The sequence below is a fragment of the Xenopus laevis genome, chromosome 6L (assembly GCF_017654675.1).
Source record: "Xenopus laevis strain J_2021 chromosome 6L, Xenopus_laevis_v10.1, whole genome shotgun sequence".
NCBI classification, from domain to species: domain Eukaryota; kingdom Metazoa; phylum Chordata; class Amphibia; order Anura; family Pipidae; genus Xenopus; species Xenopus laevis.
The window spans coordinates 24,948,668-24,966,737 of NC_054381.1; the positions used below are offsets into that span (position 1 = coordinate 24,948,668).

General features: G+C 40.7%; 2 protein-coding genes across 3 annotated transcripts; one reads left to right on the forward strand and one right to left on the reverse strand.

The window, feature by feature from the left end:
- Positions 1-225: 225 nt before the first annotated feature.
- Positions 226-4,519, reverse strand: thnsl1.L (threonine synthase like 1 L homeolog). 2 transcript variants are annotated; one of them, XM_018267247.2, is made up of 2 exons: positions 4,225-4,519; positions 226-2,939 (listed from the first exon to the last, which is right to left on the reverse strand). In XM_018267247.2, the coding sequence occupies exon 2, from the start codon at positions 2,870-2,872 to the stop codon at positions 677-679; it is 2,196 nt and encodes a 731-aa protein (XP_018122736.1). In that variant the 5' UTR covers positions 2,873-2,939; positions 4,225-4,519; the 3' UTR covers positions 226-676. The 2 variants fall into 2 exon arrangements, with proteins under 2 accessions (XP_018122736.1, XP_018122737.1); XM_018267248.2 differs by lacking the exon at positions 4,225-4,519 and adding an exon at positions 4,006-4,189.
- Positions 4,520-4,695: 176 nt separating this feature from the next.
- enkur.L (enkurin, TRPC channel interacting protein L homeolog) lies at positions 4,696-17,052 on the forward strand. Its single transcript, NM_001095267.1, has 5 exons — positions 4,696-4,796; positions 7,792-7,937; positions 8,636-8,889; positions 11,416-11,562; positions 16,802-17,052. The coding sequence occupies exons 1-5, from the start codon at positions 4,720-4,722 to the stop codon at positions 16,973-16,975; spliced, it is 798 nt and encodes a 265-aa protein (NP_001088736.1). The 5' UTR covers positions 4,696-4,719; the 3' UTR covers positions 16,976-17,052.
- Positions 17,053-18,070: the final 1,018 nt, after the last annotated feature.

The following is an 18,070-nucleotide window of genomic DNA, read 5'->3' on the forward strand; positions in this document are numbered from 1 at the left end:
GGAGTTTTGTGCTGGCATCGATTCAGTGAATATGGTGATCATGGTGCAAAGAAAAGTATTTCTGTACTATTTGTACACGTTCATAAATATGGCCCTAATTAATATCTGACATACAGGAATCTTATCAATTTCTCAAACGTTATGCTAACCAGCAGGGAGTATAAGTAGAACAAGTGGAAACATAACATTAAAGATTTTCTGCAACAGATGACAACTGCTCTATAATTAGAGGCCAATATCTCTATAAACAGAAAAATGACAAAATCTCATACAAGTGGTATGCATTTCTTCTATTTCCAGTCCACTTAAAAAGTGATTATCGTAATGATAAGTGTGTATTTCAGTAATGTATTACTGTAGCGGTCTGTGAAACGTGCAGTTATAGGAAATTCCATCAGTTCAGTGGGATTTCTCAGGCACTAATGAAGTACGAAGTGACATTTTTTTCCTTAATGTAACAATGCACTTTGGGGAAAACACATTAACACGTAAGACTATTTTTAGCTTGTTTAAGATGAGGCCTTTTCCTTATTCAATTAAGCGTTATAATAGCTTTCCTGAATTCTTTCCATGTTATGTTTTTGCTCGATTGTTTTACCGAACCTTTAATAACTCTCTGGATTCCAGGAAGACATTCTATATTAGTTGACAAAAAAAAATAAAAAATCTTTGACCATTAATGTATTTTTAAATATAAATCCTGAATAAAATTTTCCACATTTTCCATTACAATGTTTGGATCGGGCGCGCAAATGTGGGTCTTTTTGCTCTCTGCTTTGTTAAGCATTTCTAGGAGTGCCTTGTGCGAGGGAGGCAATGGGTGGAAGGAATTTAACAGGTGAAGCTGGCTTAAAGGGCTCTGCTTAATTGAATCAATTCTTAAAGCCTGTAAAATGGCAGGTGCAAACTTGGAATAATGAGCTGTACTCGATATAATGACCGGGCATGTTCTATCCTGCACTCTGTCTGCAACTACTTTTGCAACCGCAGTATGTGTGTCCAGAATATATCCCGTAGCTTCATACACTGAGCGGATCATTTCCAGGCAGTCTTTCTCAGAACACCAGCCACTGATAATATCCTCCTGGATGCGGCGAACTAAATTATTCGGCAGCTGATAGTGGCCTTCATTCTGCAACTGGGCAAATAGCTGCTTCACAAACTCACCATCATTGTTTGTTAGCAGGTGCAAATACCGTTCGACATTAGAAGATTTCAGAATGTCAATGGCCGGAGAATAGGACTGCAGAAGTTTTTTCCCCCTGAGATCATAGTGGCCTGTTTTTAGAAAATCGCTCAAAACATGATTTTGGTTAGATGCACAAATTAATTTTCTGATGGGAACGCCCATTTGTTTGGCATAAAGCGCAGATAGGATATTGCCAAAGTTTCCAGTTGGAATGCACACATCAACTTGACTTCCGAAAGATATGATTCCTTGGCTAACCAGATCGAGATAGGCAGAGGCATGATAAACAACCTGAGGGAGAAGCCGTGCCCAGTTTATGGAATTAGCGGTGCTTAGAACGGTTCCGTATTCAGCAGTGAGAAATCCGGTATAATCGGGATTGCTAAATATCTGCTTAATTGTATTTTGACAGAAATCGAAATCAGATCCAACTGCTAATCCCAAACTATTTTCTCCTTGACAGGAGATGATTTGCAGTTTTTGAGCTTGGCTTATACCGTTTTCAGGATACAAGCAAAATACCCCGATCCTTTTCTTGTCTATATCACTAAGCCGCCCAAAACCTTCCATGACAGCACTTCCGGTGTCTCCTGAGGTGGCAACCATCACCAGATAGTTACATGTTTTCGGAATACAATAGGCAAACAAGTGAGGCATGAATTGCAAAGCCAAATCCTTAAATGATGCAGTAGGACCATGAAAGAGCTCAAGAATGAACTGATTTCCGACTAAATGTCTTACTGGAGCTATTTTATTACATGCAAAATTTTCTCCGTAAGCTTTTTCAACAATCTCTCCCAGTGTGAAAGCAGGGACATCAACAGGATGAATGCATCTTTCCAATATTATCTGAGCTCTCTCAGCATACGAGGATCCAACTAATGTTTTCCATTCTGCACTTGTGAGTTTTGGCAGACCCTTTTCAGGAACATAGAGTCCACCATCTGGAGCTAACCCCTCAATAACTGCGTCACTGAAATATTTTGCTTGGCCTTTTCTGGCATCGAACTGATGACTTGTGTTTCTGGTGGAAATAAAGGCCTCAGATTCAGCATTTTGGTATCTCATTATTGCATGAACAACTTTGTCAGCTATATTTTCTATACTATCTCCATTCTGACAAAGTACACGTACATCGTGCCATTTTTTATAAAACCATTTCCTTTTCTGAAGTATATCGCCAATTGACGCTCCAGACCTTTGGCCAACAATGCGATCGACTTTCATTCTTTCCAGTCTCTCCATGATATCTTTAGTGTCAACATCAAGATAAACAACTATCCCGTTTTGCTTTATGTGTTCCATACTTCTACAATGTAGAGGGTTGGATCCAGTAAGGGAAATAACACTTCCAGACGTTGAAAACTTTAAAAGGGCTTTTCCTTCCTCTTCTAAAAATTGTTCATCGCCCACATCCTGCAGTTTTTTTGAAACGCTCATATTCCAGTCTTTTTCAAGGACATCATCGTCGACATCTACAACAGGACAGCCCAGTTTCTGCCCAATTATTCTGCCTACTGATGTTTTCCCAGAACCTGGTGGTCCCATCAGAACAAGGTTTTTGTCTCCAGCAAGAGACGTGTGAGTTGACATCCATAATTTTGGCAGTTTTCGGAGTGCAGAGGACTTTGAAAGTAGTTGGTTAAGCATGATTCCTGTGAAACGGGCACTTAATACAGGCATGATTGTAGTTCGATTTAGTTGTTAAAAGTAGATATTCCGCAGCTTCTCTCAAATTACCAAACTACACCTGAAAAAGAAAGAAAAGATGTTATAATAAATATACCAAAAACTTCACAAGTATTATATTGATAAATACAGGTCTGGCCTGGCATTTCAAGTTCATCGAGTCGTGATTGGGGGGTAGCCTAGTAGGTCGAGTCATGTCGACAATGGGTGGGGTTAGGCCTCGAGGTTCTATGATTACAGCAAACATTAACTGTAATTTTGTAATACCCTTAACAAAAGCCATTGCCCTCAGTGGAAACTTACCTTTTCTTCTTCCTCTTGACCTCACGCGATGTGGCCCCCACCACTTTTGCGGCACGACCCCCCCCCTGTGGCCCGCCCATTTTTGCATCAAAAATGCATTAAAATTTTTTTTTAAAAAAAAGGTGGCAACCATAGGTGCAGCATTTACTTGATACTGACACATTTTTTTTTCCAGAAATGGTGGCAACCCTAGTGACAGCAAATTAATTTGGCCGTTCAGTAGAATAGTAACACAGCGGGTATATTTTCCAAGTAAGAAAAGGCGCCCCTAGGTTTCAAGTTAATGATTATCACTCGGGGGTGTTAGTGTGGGAGAGGGCTGAAAAATTCTACCCCCCATTGATAAGCCTTTCAGCTGGTTCTTAAGGGTAAGGTCACACCTGGAGATCAGGGGAGAATAAGCCGCCCGGTGACTAATCGCCTCTTCTTTGGGGCGACGAATCTCCCTGAACTGCTCTCCGTATCTTCCGCTTGCTTCAATGAAAAAACGCCTGCGCCAATGCACTCGCAGCGCTTTGATGTTCCTCCAGGGTAAACTTCGGCCGGCTTCGGAAATCGAAGCGATGGGAGTGCATTGGCGTAGGCGTTTTTTCATTGATGCAGGTGAAAGACCCGGGGAAGCAGTTCAGGGAGATTAGTCGCCCCAAAGGAGAGTCGATTAGTCGCCGTGCGACTGAATCTCCTGCTGTGACCTTACCCTAAACAATCAATAAGATGCTGCTGCCCACAGCTAATAGTATATTTAGAGCGGCTGAAGGCAGAATAGTATAACTGTGAGTAAATAGTGATAATAAGTATAAATGTGTGAGTTCTGGCATTTTCACCTCATAAGTAACACACAGTACCCAGACACAAGGCAGGGTCTCATACAGGAACCAGCCGGCCACATAAGAAGAAGGGATGTAGGGATTCAATTAATCCGTTTTATTTGCTGCTGCTGGTGCTCTGATGTGCATTTAATATACCACGTCCCTGACTGGGCCCCACAGCCTGACAACGTCACTACTTCAAGTACAGCTGCTACAACGCTTCTCCTCACATACCTGCATTCACTGTGTCACCATCAGCACACGCCCCCTCCGCTCCCAGCATGCACTGCACGGAGCCGGCAAGCCTTTAAAGGGAAAGCGACTGCTTTGTGTTGTAAAACGAGAATATAGATGTTAAAAAAAAACCTGGGCTTCAAAACCCATCAGTTCGTATCCTACACAGTTTATGCCTAGGAACTATAATACATTACAACGTCATGGCATTCTTTTTTCCAGTCGTTGCTTTGCGTTGTCTGCTAGAACTAAAACTCCCAGAATCCTTCACCAAGTTGAACCTGCTGCTAGTAGAAGCCGCCTAAACCACTTTGTACGAGTGACGTATGCTCAGTGTTCTGTTTAAATAAAGTTTGTTGACATACACAGAGACCTCGGCAGAATGTAAACAGAGGGTTGTGCAGTAACCGTCTCCATGGTAACGTTACAGGCTACAACATAAAGAAGGAGCCAGGCTGAGCAGTGAGAAGTCTGAGAGGAGGCTAAACTGATACAATGAAGGAGATGTATCCCAGTGAGAGTATTTATAACCTTATCCCCCAGGAAGAGGTGAAGGTTTCCAAGCCGCCCAGGTAGGAAGTGGCCACATACTGAGATCTATATGAGTTTTATGCGAATAGTTGGGATTTGGGACAGGTTAAAGCCGTCAGGTATATTCAGACACTAAAGCTGGCCATAGACGCACAGATCCTATCGTACGAATCGAGGGTTTCGTGCGATTTTCGGATCGTGCGTGGAGAGTGCCGACAGCTTCGTCCGGCGGAGATCGGTCGTTTGATTTTGACCCGACCGATTCCGCCGGAAGCCCATTGCACATCGTAATTGGATCGTACGGCCGTACGTCCGAACAATCAGATTACCCCCGATATAGCCATGCTCGTTAATGGCATATCGGGGAAAGATCCGCTCGTTTGGTGATGTCGCCAAACGAGCAGATCTTTGCGTCTATGGTCACCTTTATGGGTCACAATGAATTCAACTCAATGAATGGATTTTTTTAAAAAGCGGTTAAATGAACATTTAGAGTCAGGGCACACAGGCAGATTCAGGGAGATTAGACGGCCACCAACAAATCTTCTCTTCTTCAAGGCGACTAATCTCCCCAAACTGCCTTCCTGCCGGCTAAAATTTAAATCGGAGTGATTCGTTTTCCGAAGTTGACGAGGAAACTTTGGGCAACTTCGGAATGCGAATCGCTCCCAGTGCCATCCCGCTGGTGATTTACATTTTAGCCGACGGGGAGGAAGTTCGTGGAGATTAGTGGCCCAAAGAAGAGGAGATTTGTCACCCGGCGACTAATGTCCCTGAATCTGCCTGTGAGCCCTGACCCTTAGTATGATGTACAGCCGGGATCCCCAACTTTTTTTACCCACGAGCCACATTCAAATGTAAAGAGAGATGGGGAGCAACACAAGCATAAAAAAGTCCCTTGGGTGCCAAATAAGGGCTGTGATTGGCTATTAGTAGCACCTATATGGACTGGCAGCCTACAGGAGGCTCTACTTGGCACTTCGTTTTTATGCAATTAAAACTTACTTCCAAGCCTGGAATATAAAAATAATCGCCTACTTTGAGGACACTGGGAGCAACATCCAAGGGGTCGGAGAGCAACATGTTGCTCACAAGCTACTGGTTGGGGATCACTGATGTAGAGAGTGATATCCAGAGACAATTTGCAATTGGTTTTCATTTTTTATTATTTGTGTTTTTTTTTATTGATTTAGCCTTTTATTCAACAGCTCTCCAGTTAGCGATTTTCAGCAACCTGATTGCTAGGGTCCAAATTACCCTAGCGACTATGGACTGATTTGAAAAAGAGACTGGAATATGAATAGGAGAGGCCCTGAATAGAAAGAGGAGTAATACAATAACAGTAAATGTAGCCTTACAGAGCATTTGTTTTTTAGATGGGGTCAGTGAAAGTTGGAACGAGTCAGAAAAGTATAAAAAAAAATGAAGGCTATTTTACTTAGAATTAACCATTCTATAACATACTAAAAAGTTAACTTAATTGTGTACTACCTCTTTAACTGAATTTGTGATTTTTGTCTGTGCCATTCCATCAGCACTGTGGTTATATCTGTTTCTAAGATGTCACCTCGGCGTGCTCTCCCTCCATCGCCCTTCATTGTGACTATGCACTCCTGTTATTCTGTGTGCAAATCCACTCTCATTTGTCATATTCATCTTCAAAGATTAATTCGCCGATCTCTAAACCGTGACTCCTGATGAAATCTGGCTGTTGTCGTTAAGTAACACCCAGTACACCACAGGCTTAAAGGGTGGTTCACCTTAAGTTATAGTCATAGTATATTCATAGAATGGCCAATTCGAAGCAACTTTTCAATTGGTCTTCATTATTTATTTTTTATCGTTTTTGAATTATTTGCCATTTTCTTCTGACTTTTTCCAGCTTTTAAATGGGGGTCACTGACCCCCATCTAAAAAAAAAGCTGTCTAAGGCTACAAATGCATTATTATTGCTACATTTTATTCTCATCTTTCTATTCAGGTCCTCTTCTAATCATATTACAGTCTCTTATTCAAATCAGTGCATGGTTGTTGGGGTAGTTTGAACCCTAGCAACCTATGGCAAATTGTCTCAACATATCACTCTCTACAATCATACTAAAAGTTAACAACCCCTTTAAGGAGCACTGATTCAGGAAGCAGTCAGAGGCAGAGGGGTTGTTCACCTTTAAATTAACTTTTAGTATGATGTAGAGAGTGATTGGTTAGCAATTGGTTTTCATTTTTTATTATTTGTGTTTTTTGAGTTATTGAGCTTTTTATAGAGCAGCTCTGCAGTATGCAATTTCAACATTCTGGTTGCTACGGTCCAAATCACCCTAGCAACCATGCACCGCACTGCAAACTGGAGAGCTGCTGAATAAAAATCGAAATAACATGAATTGATTTGAATAAGAGACCAGAATATGAATAGGAGAGGGCGTGAATAGAAAGATGAGTAATAAAAAGTAGCAATAACAAACCTTATAGAGCATTTATTTTTTAGATGGGGTCAGTGACCCCCATTTGAAAGCTGGAAAGAGTCAGGAGATTAAGGCAAATAATTAAAAAACTATAAAAAATAAATAATGAAGACCAGTTGAGAAGTTGGTTAGAATTGGCCATTCTATAACATCCTAAAAGTTAACTTTAAGGTGAACCACCCCTTTAATTTTTTAGCTATTAGTAGATTGTTCAAAACAGTTTGCTGATTAGCTGCTATTGACAACTGCACTTGTCCAGTTTATCATCTATGTTTGCAAATCAGCCCTATGTCTCTTTAAATCAGCCCTATGTCCCTTTAAATACTTGTCCCTGTTAAAAAATGACCAAGAGCAAAAACATGTTAACCATTTTGTGATCATTTTTGCATGAAACAGCTGTTCTGTACAGGGCCATAATGATAGGGACCTTGAGATTTCACCCCTGCTTGTGCCTCTAAAGACAGCTCTGTTAAACAGCAATGTGCTGAACAAAAGAATCATTGAAGAATTATATTGTTTAAAAAATATGCACTGTTTATTGTATTGTAATTGGAAATTACTATATTTGTTACAGATATGTATCAACATTCCGGGAATCCGTCAAAGTTGAAAATAAAAAAGTCAAAGCTGCCCACAAAACCATGGGACCAGCAAAGGTAGAGCCACCGATCCCTGGGGATTTCCTGCATAAACATACAAAAGAGTTCATGTTGGCTGAAAGTAAGTGGATAGTCATTATAAGAACTCAACAAGACCCCTGTGTTTATCACTATGATTTAGTCCTTCTGTATCTACTGTATACATCTATAATAATTCTAAGCAACTTTTCAATTGGCCTTCGTTATTTATTTATTTTTTTAGAGTTTTTTTTAAATATTTACCTTCTTCTTCTGACTCTTTCCAGCTTTCAAATGGAGGGTCACTAACCCCATCTTAATAACAAATGCTCTGTAAGGCTACACATCTTTCTATTCAGACCCTCTCCTTTTCATATAGCAGTTTCTTATTTAAATCAATGCGTGGTTGATAGGGTAATTTGGACCCTAGCAACCAGATTATTGAAACTGCAAGCTGTATACAGGTATGGCTCAGGAATACTGACTTCCGTGTTCTATCCTAGTTATGCCCCACTAACATGAACATTTCCCATTCAAGCAATTGAAAAGCATTTTTCTGGCACAGGGGGTGTACAGTGACCAACACTTACTCAAAACAACTTATGTGCCAAACTTGCAAATTCACCTTAAGATATTTAATGGGTTGAATTAGCGGGGTTCAAACAGCCTTTAGCATTCCAATTTGGGTACAAAACCAGTGAGCAAGCACTAAACCTAAATGGAATAAAAGGAACACGAAAGTTTTAAAGATGATTGTAACCGAGTACTAACTATACATTTTTCTTTCATGTGAAAAACAAGAAAGTGCTTCCATGGATCCCTCAGAGAAAATCCCAAGGTGTCTGGATGAAGAGAAAAGGCGCCCCCCAGTTCCCCACCACACAGACCATCCAGTCATGGGAGTGCATTCAAACAAGAACTTCATCAAGACCAATGTAGCAGAAGCAGTCATGGCTGTTCCCAAGAAGCCACAACCAATATCTGTTGATACTAAGAAAGGAGATAAGCATGTGCTTGAAAGTTCTGGGCTTGTTCCTAAATACTTGAAAAAAAAGGTAATAAATCATTCAAATATATATAACATATTTCTATAAAGTTTAGCCCTTTATATGACTGCTGGTTCCACTGCTGTAAAGCATGATTTTTATTTAAAGGGGTTGTTTACCTTTACATTAATGTTTAGTATGATGTAGAGAGTGATATTCTGAGACAATATGTAATTGGTTTTAATTTTTTATTATTTGTGGTTTTCTCGTTATTTTACTTTTTATTCAGCAGCTCCCCAGTTTGCAGTTTCAGCAATCTGGTTGCTAGGGTCCAAATTACCCCAGCAACCATGTATTGATTTGAATAAGAGACTATGAATAGGAGAGGGCTTGAATACAAAGATGAGTAATAAAAAGTAGCAATAACTATAAATGTGTAGCCTTGCAGAGCATTTGTTTTTTTAGATGGGGTCAGTGACCCCCCATTTGAAAGCTGGAAAGAGTCAGAAGAAGAATTCAAAAACTATAAAGAAATAATTAATGAAGACCAATCGAAACATTGCTTAGAATTGGCCATTGTATAACATATTAAAAGTTAACTTAAAGGTGAACCACCCCTTAAACAGAATGGATTTTACAATATATTAAATCAACAATGGAATTCAACATTCACCTCTTTTCTGCCCAGCTCTTGGCGCAGGGGTAGGCGTCACCTGCCCAATGAGTGAAGGTGTATCCCAAAATGGGGAATTCAACCTCCTCAGTCCTCTTTTACAGCTCAAATACAAATGTGGTACTAAAAAAACTATAATAGTAAAAAGCTAAGTCTATCACTCAACTTTTCCCTAAGAGACCGCTAAAGGGAAGCTACCACCTTGCCTGTGTATATAAGCAGGATTCTCACTTGAAAAAGGACTGAAGAACCTTTCTTAGGTTAGGATCAGATGCCTTTGTCCTTCCACTCAAGAAATAAAGAGGGGGCCCTGTACTGATAGCAACAGGTTTTGTATGTGCAAATGAACCTAGTACCTGCTCCATCAATAAGTATAACCCTGCTTGCTTCCATATCATCATGTCCTAAATCACCTTCTGATTGTTGTCAATAGTTTGGAAGCGCTGGGCTTCTTCGATATGGTGGCCCCACACTAGTTATCTTGCCCTACTTGTGTGTTGTTGCACCTCATTTATCTTTGACTCTGTCACCAGTAAAGGGGTGGATGTCTCAAATGTCTTATTAGGACTGCAAAGAACCTTGCAAGATATAGGCATACATTTATACAGCTCTAGACACGGTCTCTGTTTGTTTAGGGTAGCAGCTGCCATATTAGCTTGGTGTGACATCACTTCCTGCCTGAGTCTCTCCCTGCTCGCTCATAGCTCTGGGCTCAGATTACAGCAGGAAGGGGGAGAGGAGAAAACTGAGCATGCTCAAGCCCTAGCCCTGGAGGTTTAAGCTGAAAACAGGAAGTCTGATACAGAAGCCCATGTGTACACAATAGAAGGAAAGAAATCCTGTGTTTCTTTTGACAGAGGACTCAGAGCAGCATTACTTTGAGGGAGTCACTGGTGTATTTATATTGACCTTTCTAAAAAGCTTACTTAGTTTTAGCCTTTCCATCTCCTTTAAAGGAGAAGGAAAGCTACGGAGGCATTTTATTGCCAATAGATTAGCTGCAATAGTACAAGCTAGAATGCTAAATTTATTCTGTAGAATGTTTTACCATACCTGAGTAAAAAGCTCTAGAAGCTCTCTGTTTGTTTAGGATAGGAGCTGCAGTATTAATGTGGTGTGACATCACTTCCTGCATGAGTCTCTCCCTGCTCTGGGCTCAGATTACAGTAGAGAAGGGAGGGGTGGGGGGAGAGAGCAAACTGAGCATGCTCTTGCCCAGGGCAATGAGGTTTAAGCTGAAAACAGGAAGTCTGATACAGAAGCCCATGAGTACACAATAGAAGGAAAGAAATGCTGTGTTTCTTTTGACAGGGGACTCAGAGCAACATTACTTTGGGGGTTTACTGGTATATTTAGATGGACCTTTCTGATAAGGCTTACTTAGTTTTAACCTTTCCTTCTCCTTTAAAGGAGAAATCAACCTGTGGGGGGGAAAAACCCCTACCCCCCACCCCAGGTAGCCCTCCCTCCTCCCTCCAGGCTAACTACCCCCCCCCCCGGAAAGATGCCCCATACTCCATACTTAACCCTCGGCGCAGATTCTTCCAGCGAAGTTCCACACGTCCATCTTCCGGCTCCTCTCTAAGCTGAATGAGAGATCTGTATTTCTGTGAATGCGCAGTTGGAGCAGTTTGCCGGTTTGTGACAACTGTGCATGTGCAGAGTTACGCGGAAATTGCCGATCTCTCAGTCAGCTTACAGAGGAGCCGAAAGATGGATGTGTGGAACTTTGCTGGAAGAAGAGGGAGGGAGGGCTACATGGGGTGGGGGTACGGGATTTTTCCCACAGGTTGATTTCTCCTTTAAGGATAAAGGGAGGTTTTCCCAGGCTACCGACCCTTTCAAATAGTTGTCCCACCCAACTGCTTAGTGTAAAGGAGTCCTTAAGGATATTTCATAAATGTGTTTTTTTTATATTTTAGGATTATGGTGAAACTCCTGAATACATAGTAAAGCGAAATGAAGAAGTAAAAAGAGCCCAGGAAGAGTATGATGCTTATGTAAAAGAGAGACTAAGAATGGGAGCCATGAAGCAGCTGTCTGATGAAGAAAGGCAAAGCGTCTTAGAGGTACATTCTGCATGTCTTCCTTGGGCTTAAACAGAATGATTATAGCATTATGTGTAATCTTTTTTCAGGGACATACTGATTCTCAATGAGACTGGGTCCTCTAGTCTACCCAGTCCTATAGTCTACCCAGCCAGTTGGCCTAAGTTCCCTTCCAGCACCTTATCTTTCCTCTCTTATTTTAGACCACTTAGAGGATTCTCAGCTTGACATTTTGTCCATTCACTATAATAATGACTACCATCAGAAACCCAATTCATTGTCTAAAGGTGGCCATACATGGGCAGATAAAGGTCTTTTAGACCGATTCAGAAGCTTATCTGCCATGTGTGGGGCTTTCAACGGGTCTCTCCGATCAATATCAGGCCTGCATTGGCTATTTGTTGCGGTCCTAAAACCTGTCGGCGCCCATTTTCTACATTATAATCTGAACGTTTGGCCCTAGGGCCGAACTATCAGATTAACCCTATATAGCTCTGCCAAACGCAATATCGCCTACTTGCAAACGAGCAGATTTTATTGTGTATGGTCACCTTTAGGCTCTGAACAAGTGATACATCTGGCCCTCCATGACTTACTGAGCAGTGCTAAAAGTTTTTAAAGGAGAACTAAAGCCTAATTAAATAAGTATGTAGAAATGTTATACATTAAGCTTTGGGCTTCTGTACCAGCCCAAGGCAACCACAGCCATTTGGCAGGGAAGATCTGCGTCTTCAAAGATGCCCCAGTAACATTCACTTTTAGGGTTTAGTTGTCCTTTAAAGCATCAGGACCAATGAATCTGGTACAGTAGCCCACCCCAAACAATTTATCTTTTTTCAAAGGGGGCTTTTTAGGCAGTGATGGGGAAGTTGAAGCAAGGCTAAGGTGAGGCTTACAGAAAAATTATGGAGAGAAGAGCAAAGAAATAAAAGAGAGAGAAGTGAAGCATGTTAAAAGACATAGGGAGAATAGTGATTTTACTCAAGGATCTCCACATTGGTTCAACATCTTTGCCTGTCTGTATAAAGAGTGGTGAAATTCCCCTTCTGGTGAAATGTGCTGAACTGTAGTTTCACTCCTCAATAAAAATACCCCAAGGACTTTAGTCCACAAAATGCCTTATACAATTCTTCATAGGTCTGTTAAACAGATGGCTTCTGCTTCATTGTGTCAATAGCGAGAAGCAGCAGTACAGAGAATGACAAGGGACAGAAATGCTGCTTCCAATCACACTTACAGTTACAAATATTCAACGAAAATGTTCAATTATTCAGTAGTGACAAGTTTTAAATATAAGGCAAATTTTTAATTTTTTAGTTTACAGCCCCAGAATGAGCATAGTGAATACTAAACTAATGGTAGTTTTGTAATTATTTTTATAGTGACAGAATGAAACAGTGAAAATATTCTCGTGGATAAATCACCAATCATTTTATAACATTAGTTTGTTCTCCAGACGATAGTTTGAGAATGCAACAAATATGTGACAGCAGCTGAAATTTGGTTTCCCACATTAAAAGAACAAAACCCTCATAAAACGATGTACATTAAAGTTGAGGTAATGAATGCTTACATTTACACCAAACTATTTCAGATATGTTCTGTACCACTAGAAGGGAAAATCATACTGAATACAGTTAAACCTCTAACTAGTGTTTATCAGGGGAGCGGGGAAAATGTCATGTAAACTGTGGGAACATGGAAATCAAGAAAATCAAGTTAAATTAGAGATTGTGGGGCGGCAAACAAAGACTGTAAATTGCAGGGAAATGTAAATACAGAACACAGAGATTTTTCTAGAAGCAACAGGGGGGGGGGGGGGTTAGTGCTGGTTTAAACTGGATCCAAGGGCTGTATTACTTTAAAGGGGTTGTTCACCTTTGAGTTAACTAGGGCAGAGACACACGGTCAGATTTGGGGAGATTAGTCACCCGGCGACAAATATCCTCTTCTTCGGGGCGACTAATCTCCCTGAACTGCCTCCCGCCGGCTAGAATGTAAATCGGCGGTGGGATGGCACTGGGAACACTTCATTTCCAAAGTTGCCTCATGAAGCATTGTGAGTTTATTCGAGGTAGAAAAATCCTCACAAACTCAACCTTTAATAAATAACCCCCTAACTGTTTGTATCTACCCTTATTATTCTCTCCACAGCTTGCAATGACTACTTTCACCATTGGATTCTTGTATCACTAGTCCTCCATTTCCCACAATGCCATGCATGTTCTATCATTGGCAGACCATAGAAAATAAAGCTGGCCATACATGGGTTCATAAAAGGTACCGGCCCTAGAGTAGGGAGTAGGTAACTAATCGGCCTGTGTATGGTCCACTCAATACTTGCCCAACAAAAATCCAAAAATTGGCCAGATATTAATCAGTCAGGCTTGAAAATATTTTTGCCAACAAAATGATCTGATTGTTCAAGTGGATTTTTAAATGTAAAATGAGAAAATAATAGAAGAATAAATATAATAATATTAATATCTATTTTAATGTGTGAAAGAAATTTGAGAAACAGAAACCAGCATGAGCAGTCACAATATACATACAGTAGTGATGCGCGGGTCAGGTTTTCCACCTGCCCGAGCCTAATTTCTGGGTTCCCTTTATAGACCCGCCCCACTGATGGCGTCACAAAACGGGGCAAACAGGCGCGCGCCCAGCGCTGATCCTGGGGCTGCTGCCCTCCCGCTCCACGCTTAAAAATCAGCGTTGGAGCGGGTCAAAAGGGGGCCACACATCGCTAGTGCATTGAGCGCAATTCCGGGTTAAAAATATAGAAATTTGGCTCTTAAAGTTACAAGAGGCGGCTTTTTGCCCCTTGCAATTGGCCGCTCCCTGCCGCCTGAGGCAAGGTTCTCACCTTGCCTCATGGCAGGAGTGGCCCTGCACTATAAGTCGGAAGCTGGCAGTTGAAGGTGGCAGCGGGGAGAGCAGGAGGAATCGCTCGACCCAAACCCGTCTGCAATCCTGCAAAGGTCGGCCCGAACCCAACTGACCCGCCAGTAAACCAGCAGGTATCAGGCCGGCCCTCACATCACTAACATACAGGTAGGGTTGCCACTTGGCCGGTATTTTACAGGCCTGGCCGGTTAAAATGATGCTGGATGGCAATGTTATTAATAGGAAAAACGGCAAGACTATAGGAAGGCCGGTATTTTTTACAGAAAAGGTGGCAACCCTACATATAGGGGTCCTAATTAACAGCAAGCTATGTAGTTCACCCAGCCCTGCTTCTGTTCATATATTCTCATTAATTGCAAATTCAAAAACAGATCTCAGAATCCAGAGGAGCAGTAACTGCTGTAATTGCGGCAGTAAAATGTTTTATTTATTTATTAACCTATTTAAAGCTGTCTTCTGCAGAACACACATCTCCAGGCAAATGAAAGGGAGCACATTTATTCCTCTGTGAAATAGCATTATATAGTCAATGATGTACCCCCTGATGTAATTTATAAGGGTATTAGAAGTCTCAGAGGAGCTTTGGTAAAAAAAAAAAAATACAAGAGTAAAGGCCAAGTCAATTTATACAGGTTGCTTGTAATACAAAATAAAAAGAAAAACAGGATTAATTCACAGTTAGCATACAAAACCATACTTCAGACATTATAATATTATACATAAAATGTAACACAAACCCTAAATATGAACAGGGTTGGACTGGGCTGGCAGGCAGTGTGGGACTGGGACACCAGGGGCCCACCAACAAACCTTAGGGGCCCACTCTCAGTACGATTTTTCTTTCATTGTGATATAATTAAAGGGATCATGGGGACCTGCCCTTAAAAACATGGACAGGTCCTGACCAATCATTTAAAGGGCACCTATTGGTGGAAAGGAAAATTGTTTCCCTCACTGGAGTGCTCTTAAAGGAACAGTTCAGTCTGAAAATTAAAATTGGGTAAATAAATAGGCTATGCAAAATAAACAATGTTTCTTATATAGTTAGTTAGCCATAAATGTAATGTATAAAGGCTGGAGTGACTGAATGTCAAACATAATAGCCAGAACACTACTTCCTGCTTTTCAGCTCTCTAACTCTGAGTTAGTCAGCGACTGAAGGGGGGCCACATGGGACATAACTGTTCAGTGAGTTTGTAATTGATCCTCAGCATTCAGCTCAGATTCAAAAGCAACAGTTATGACCCATGTGGCATCCCGTTAAGTCACTGATTGGCATTGCCTGGTAACCAGTCAGTGGAAACCAAGAGAGCTGAAAAGCAGGAAGTAGTGTTCTGGCTATTATGTTACACATCCAGTCACTCCAGTCTTTATACATTACATTTTTGCCTAACTAACTATATTAGAAACATTTTTGATTTTGCACAGCCTGTCTATTTATACAGTTTTTTTTTATACTTAATTCCTGTAATGAGTACTATGTGCCCACACCAAGAAAGAGCTCCTGGTTCAGGTGGCCATGTTAAGTCACACACAATCACTTAAGGAGAGGGCCTCACAGCTTGCTCATTATTCTTATATGTGTAGGACACTAAGCATCATGGGAAGTATAGCGCTCATTAGGAGCATTCGATTAAAGATTTTGTATAATAGAAATTGTGTAATTTTTGACACTAAGGGACCTATTTATGAAAGTTCGCCGAATGTTAATTTCTCTGGATCTTACTTTTTAGCACAAATGAACACATTTTTCATATAGTTACTTAACCCATTATTTTTTCATAAATGTTTTTCATAAAAGTGTAAAAACCATAAAATCGAAAACATAAATAATGCAAGTAAAGGTTGTCGAGGTCATGTAGAAGTCAAAAGAAGTTCCCTTTCCTTTCTTGCAAAGATCAGCTTTTCCTTCGTGGTTTTATAGGTTTTCAGAGATCAAAACTTTCATTGTCGTATGAATTTTTCATTCGTTCACAAAAAATTTGGGGTTTATGATTTTTTTTCGACAGCTATTTTCATTTGTAGGTTTTTTTATTTGGATCTTTTAATAACTTTCATGGCATTTTAGAGAAATAGAGTTTAATCGAGGTTTTAAAGAGCTCTAATACCACTAAAATTCCGTCTTTAGTACATGGGCCTCCCCAGGTGGCCACCCACATGCTGGGCCTCTGATATCTGGAAATTTGTTGGCAAATATATCAGTCTGCAGGTCTGTTGCTGGGCAGATTAACTAGGTCTGAAGTGGCAACATCAGCAGTTTAAATCAACCCATGATCAGTCACATTCTTCTACAGTGGTTTCCATACTCATCCAATGTGTATTTAAAGTTTTTATGATGTTTATTTTATTTTAGGGACTGAAGAAAAACTGGGACAAACTGCACCACGATTATCAAGCACTGTCGGTTGTGATTGATACGCCACCAAAGAAGGCACACAAAGAAAGACTTGAAGCTGAAATGAAACAGTTAGAGAAAGACATTGATCGACTTGAAAGGCACAAGATTATCTACATTGCAAATAATTAAATGCAGTTTAAAATGAACCCGCCTTACTATGCAGAGCATCACTCTGGAACCAACCGAATAAAGAATACTTTTGGGAATTGAATAGTGCATTGTTCTTTACTGCCTCCTAGATGTAGGCTTTCTAACATTTATATTTATATAATACACAAGCGCCATGAAGATCCTGTAAATTATATCACCACAAATGGTACTTAAAGGAGAACTAAGCCCTAAAAATGATTATGGCTAGAAATGCCACATTTTATATACTGAACTTTTTAAACCAGCTTAAAAGTTCAACATCTCAATAGCAGCAATGATCCAGGACTTCAAACTTGTCCCAGGGGGTCACCATCTTGGAAAGTGTCTGTGACACTCACATGCTCAGTGGGCTCTGAGCAGCTGTTGAGAAGCTAAGCTTAGGGGTCGTCACTAATTATCCAGCAGAAAATGAGGTTGGTCTGTAATATAAGCTGATGCTACAGGGCTGATTATTAAATTCTGATGCTAATTGCACTGGTTTCTGTGCTGCCATGTAGTAATTATCTGTATTAATTACTAATCAGCCTTATATTGTGACATTTCTATTCTAAATAGAAGAGGGGAATGGTGGTCAGCACAGCTCTTCCAAACGATATGCGACCAATTCCTTAATAGTTGCTCTGTGCTGCAACTGCTGCAAAAGATCCAAGTATAGGAGAAGGAAGAGGAACTCCAGCAGTATTACTGCAAACAACTTTTTATTCCAGGCAGTGGTAAACACATGTTTCGGGTTTAATACCCTTTATCTATTCTTTGTGTACTGTATATTGTGAGTGGGTCCCTAAGCTTAGTAAGTGACAGCAGCACAGAGCATGTACAGTGATCAGCAGAAAAGAAGATGGGGAGCTACTGGGTCATCTTTGGAGACACAGATCTTTACTGCTAAAGGGCTGTGGTTGTCTTGGGCTGGTGCATAAGACCAAAACATAATGTTCAACATTTCTAGCTACTTCATTAGTTAAGCTTTAGTTCTCCTTTAAAACTAGGGATGCCCCGAATCTACTATTTGGGATTCGGCTGAATCCTTGGTGAAAGATTTGTCTGAATACTGAACCAAATCCTAATTTGCATATG

Excerpts from the sequence above, each read along its gene's own strand:
- enkur.L (NM_001095267.1), top strand. The coding sequence starts at position 4,720 with ATGAAGGAGATGTATCCCAGTGAGAGTATTTATAACCTTATCCCCCAG. Across the intron at positions 4,797-7,791 it reads AAGGTTTCCAAGCCGCCCAG|ATATGTATCAACATTCCGGG; the intron begins GTAGGAAGTGGC and ends TATTTGTTACAG. Across the intron at positions 7,938-8,635 it reads AGAGTTCATGTTGGCTGAAA|AAAGTGCTTCCATGGATCCC; the intron begins GTAAGTGGATAG and ends GTGAAAAACAAG.
- thnsl1.L (XM_018267247.2), bottom strand. The coding sequence starts at position 2,872 with ATGCCTGTATTAAGTGCCCGTTTCACAGGAATCATGCTTAACCAACTA.